The 5,402-nt window shown below is 37.4% G+C and overlaps 1 protein-coding gene across 1 annotated transcript in view; it reads left to right on the top strand.

The window, feature by feature from the left end:
* INTU (inturned planar cell polarity protein) overlaps positions 1-5,402 on the top strand; it is a 70,631-nt gene that overhangs the window by 23,631 nt on the left and 41,598 nt on the right. The window contains exon 4 of the mRNA XM_006153140.3: positions 3,828-4,031. Within this exon, the coding sequence (XP_006153202.1) occupies positions 3,828-4,031 (204 nt within the window). The remainder of the gene's footprint in view (positions 1-3,827; positions 4,032-5,402) is intronic.

The following is a 5,402-nucleotide window of genomic DNA, read 5'->3' on the forward strand; positions in this document are numbered from 1 at the left end:
TCGTCAACTTCTTTCTCCTTTCTCTTTAGCAGTTCATTATCTCTCTTCTCTTCCATCTCTGTTAGCTTTGACATTATGAATGCTCTAAATTCCTTATCAGACAGTTCCATGATTTTCACCGAACTACTTGTGGATGAAGAAGAGCTACTCTTTTCCCTTGGAAGAGAGGTATTTTCTTGTTTTCCCTATTCCTTGTGATCCGGCGATGATTTCTTGTCATCTGATGTTTCTTTCAAATTCTTGAAGTTCAGTCTGAATGTTCAGGAGCAAGCAGACAGAGGTGATATAGAATCTCTTTGCTGTTCTGTTGTGATTGCTGGTGCAGCAGATTCAGTAGATATTGAGGAATATTTTAACCCTATTAGTATTTGGATGTTTAGCTACAGGGCTCTTAGATCCGTCTAAAAACACATTAAATGGATATTGGAAGGTGGAGCGACCAGAAAAAGGAAAATGAAAAAGAGAGAGAAACAACAACAAAAAGAAAAAAAAGACAAAAAAAGAAAAAAATTGTAATTATTGTTTTTCTTTTAAAAAAAAAATCACAAAATAGAAAGCCATGTGGCGCACAAGCACGCCGTGTGAAATACCTAGTTCACTGGAGCCATGTGGAACCTTTTCTGAAGGCCTGGCCTCTTCTGCCTGGGTGGGAGGACCAGAGCAATAATTAACAAGATAAAAGGTGGAGCTAAGAGCCAGAGAAAAACGTTGCCTTTAAAAAAAAATGTGAAAAGGAAAAATTACAAAAAAAATGGGAAGACAGAAGCAGGGAGAGACAGAAACAGAGATAGAAGGCTGGGGGAGTGAGGAGGGAACAGGGCCGGGGGGGTGGGGGACTCCCTACTGCTAGCTCGTTTGCTGGAGGCTGAATTATCAGTAGAAAATCTTCATTCCCTGCAATACCTAGTTTGCTGGAGCCATGTGGCCATCTCATTTTCTTTTGTCATTTTTGATGAGTCACACCCTATCTTTTGACCTCTCTACCCAGAAGAATCACAGCTGGAATAGTTGCCTACACTGCTCTGGATAGTTTCTTTCTCTGAGGCCCACTTTCTTGTTCACTGCTGGCTTTGCACAGATAACTCTCACAGATACTACACCCCAGGACACTTGCTCCCTGGGATTGTCACTCATCCCATGCTCTCCCTATCACATTTCTCCCCCTCCACTCCACTCGAGCTCTTCTACTCAGAGCTTCTCCCCAAAGCCCAGTGCCAGGGGACAGTCTTCAAAGATCCCAACTTAACCATCATAAAATTTTAGGTTGTTGGGAAAGTCATGACATATGTTTCTGTTTTCCTATGCAATAAATGCTTCATTTGCCAAATTCCAAAACTTTCTTACATTTCTAGGACCACTACCAAGGGTTCCCATTTTGCTTTTCTTTTCTTTCTTAAGTTATTTATATTTGTCTTCCATGAGTGAGAGAGACAAAGAGATAGCACCCCCAACAGGGTCTTTATGCAGTAATCCATCCCCAGCTTCAGCTAGCCCCAGATCATGGGCACATGCCTTCCTGGGATATTCAGGGAAGTCTCCAGACACAAATCCAGAACCTTCCCACATGTGTCATCAGCCTTACAGAACTTTGCGTTTTATTACTGCACCGCTGTCCAGCCCCTCCTTCTCATGTATTTTTTTTAGACACACCTAAATCCTCATTCTTGGATAAAAGAACCCCCTGACCACCAAGCTTTTTGCTTTGTCAAACCCCTGTTCATGGATTTTATATATTTATGTTACTTTTATATTTATTGACACATATATCGAGTCATCCCCACTAGAACAGATGCTACCCTCAGCACGTAGTCTTTCAGGCTATCCAAGGTGTAGGTGTAGCTTGTTTGGACTACAGCATCATATTGTTCCCTTCCACACCCTTCCAAGATGGAGCATTCCTCTTTTTTTGGAGAGGTTTTTGCTATAGGGCATGTACACTCGCTAGAAAGACAGAGAGAGGCAGAGAGACAGAAAGCGAGAAATACCCCCCCCAGGGGGGATGGCCACACCACAATCCCTTCTCCATTCTCCTCTCGGGATCTTGGGCACACACGCACACGTGTCCGGTGTGAGTTTAAGCCACCGGGTCCAGGACTCGAACCACGGTCGACTACATGGGAGTCCAGCGACATAGCCATTATGCTACCTGCTGGCCACCCCAAGATGGAGCATTTCTAAAACTGTATCTCTTCAACTCCTTTTCACCTTAACCTTATGTTAATTTTCATCAAATAATAATTCTTCATTGTTTTTATGTAGGGTCTCTAATTTTTTATATTTTACTTTAGCTTGCTTAATATTCCTCCCCCCCCAACATACTTATTTTGTACTTAGCCTTTTATTTATTTATTTTTATTATTTTTTTGACACAGTTCTCTAATACCAATGACTTGTTTTCAATATCAGGTTTACAAAAAAAACCAAAAACATAAAAAAGAGTAAACGTTAAACGTTAATCTTTTTTTTTTTTTAGTTTTTGTTTTTAGTTTGTGTGTGTGTCAGAATGTGTATGTACTCGCTAGAAAGAAATAGAAACAGTGAGAGGGAAACTGAGAAATCGCCCCTCAGGGGGGTTGGCCACACCACAATCCCCTCTCCTCCATTTTCCTCCTGGAATTTTGGGCATTCATTGTGCAGATGTAATGCAATGCTCCACAAAGGCTATATAGGCAAGTCCCAGGTTTGCATCTCAAGGTCTCCTTTTACATACTGTGTGTGTGCCTATTATCCTGACTTAGGCTGAGGATGGATCATGACATGAAGAGTCTGTTGGGGGTATCTATTTCTCTTTCTATATGTTGCCCTTTCTCATGAAAGATGTAAAACTTTTAAATCCATTTTACTAATCTGCCCTCTGGTAAGACTTTAAATATTAGGAATACTTTGTATGTATATAACTTATGATGATGCCTTGCTATACAAAATTTAATTTAATGAAAACTTCTTTTAGTCGAGATAAAAATTGCTGCTTCTTTGAAACAATCAAGATGTTCTGGGCTAAACAGCATCTAGATTAATAACTCACTTTTCAAGGGAAGGTAACTGAGAAATGGAAGCTACCTATCAACAACTGGAAAGTTTTCACCTTCTGGACTTTTACCAATCTTGACATCAAGCCATGAAATTAAAACTATCTTGATTAAAACTAATCTTAGGGCCATGGCTCAAGATTTAGGATGTTGATATGTTTTTATTATTCTTGGTCTTTGTTTTAAAGGATCACAAAGAATGTCTGAAAGAAGAATATTTGAAATATCATTTCATTTTTTTTTTTAAAAAAAAGCTAACTCTTTTGTGAGAGTTCTGATTCCTGAATCTCATCCTTCTATTTTCTCCAGATGAGTTAGTACTTTCAGATCATACTAATTTCTGTTTTTGTTGCCAATAATTTAGAATAAAATGATTGTATGTAAATGGCTTTTTAATGCACAACATTGTATGTTATTACTGAGTAAGTCACAGTAATTACTGTGCTGCCAGCTGGAAATACAGGTAGAAATGAGGAGAATACATACTCTGCCATCCTTGCTCTAGGATGACTTATACATACTGTATGTGCCTGAGTCTGTGTGCATGCACAGAGCCACCTTTGTGGAAATTTTAGTTGTTTTTTCCTTGTTGGAAAATCAGACCCTGATTTATCTTATTTTTTGTATTGTAATTTCTCATTTATATATAATCATTGTACATCTTTGTAGGGTACAGTACGGTTTATCAAAGAATGCATCCAGTATATAATAATCCAGTCAAGGATATGTCACTGTTCATCTTATTTGACATCAAACATTACATTATGTTGTACACTTTCACTGTTTTAATTTTCAAAGGTGAAACTGACACTTGAAAATGCATATGCTGTGAAAAAGGAAACGACTCAACCAAGACAGAAAAAGGCACAGTCGAACATAAATGATTTAGTTAAACTTTTATGGGGAGAAGAGGTTGAAGGTATCCAGCAGAATGTCCTCAACACTCCCCATATTATTATGTATCTCACACTGCAGCTTGACTCAGAATCATCAAAGGAAGAGGTGAGTATCTTCTCAAAAGTACAGGGGTAAAAATTAAGTCCTCCCATGAATAATAACTACATTTTTTATTTAAAGAAAAAACAAAAGTAAATTACCTGTTTTGTTATTTTATACTCTATTGCAGATATGGATATGTCATACTACAAATGTTTATAAAATAAAAATGAATTAATTATTTTAAGCAGTAGGAAAAGAAGGGGAAGGTACTGTAATAATCTTCTTAGAAGCTAAATTCCTATTAGCATCTCTCTCTTTTATTAATATATAATAATATTTATATGTAATAAAATTCTACTTTTTTTGTTGTTGTTAGGGGTTTGCTCGCCAGAGAGAGCAAAGATGGGGGGATGGGGTGGTAAGAAAGCACCTCCCCATGGGAATGGTCACGCCACAGTCCCTTCTCCTCCATCTCTTCCCTCCTTTTGGGATTGTGAACATGCACACACATGTGTCCATCATGTTTCTCAAGCTACCAGATTCAGGATTTGAACAGTACAGTCATCCATTTGGGACCCATCTGCCTTAACCATCAGGCCACAGATTTGGCCCAAAATTCAACAATTTTAAGTGTATAATTTGATGAGCTTTTAGAACTGTATATAATCATGACATGGAACATTTTAACCACCCCAAAAAAGTTTCTGTATGCCCTTTTGCAATCAGTTTCCTCCTGCTAACTTTTAATGCAGTAACTTTCTTTCATAGGTTGTAAATAATTTTTATGTTTTACATATTTATTTTTCATTCATTTGTTTCTCAGTGTTTACTGAACACCTATTTATGACTGGCATGGTATCAGATATTAGGTATTTTTATTTGTAGGTAAGGAAATAATTCTAATAAAGACAAATAAAATATTCAAGTTCAAATAGCTAACTGACAGAATTTCTACTTAAACTTAAGGTGTTTTGCCTTCCAAAAAACCTTGTGATACAAGGTTACCTTTCATCATAGACGTTCTGAAACTGCTAATTGTTTTGTTCAAATCTTTTGTAAATTTTATAGTGGTTTTGTTTGTTTGTTTTTTTGTCTGCTTTATAAGTAAGGGATGTTTGGAAATCTCCCATTCTGGTGAGGATTTGTTTTTCCTTCTGGTTCTAAATATGTTTGTTGTATATATTTTGAGATAATTTTGTTAGATTCACTAATGTTTAGAATTATTAAATCTTCCAGGAGAACTAGACCTTTTGACATTATGATGAGATGCTCTGTACCCTAATATGAGTACTTGAAAGGCTTATCTTTTTTCTTTTTTCTCATTGTGTGTTGTTTTGTTTGTTTGTTTTGTGGAGAGGCTTTTGCTATAGGGTGCATGCGCTCACCAGACAGACAGAGACAGAGACAGAAAGCAAGAAATCACCCCCCAGAGGG

Source organism: Tupaia chinensis, unplaced genomic scaffold (genome assembly GCF_000334495.1).
Source record: "Tupaia chinensis unplaced genomic scaffold, TupChi_1.0 Scaffold000362_1, whole genome shotgun sequence".
Classification (NCBI taxonomy): Eukaryota; Metazoa; Chordata; class Mammalia; order Scandentia; family Tupaiidae; genus Tupaia; species Tupaia belangeri.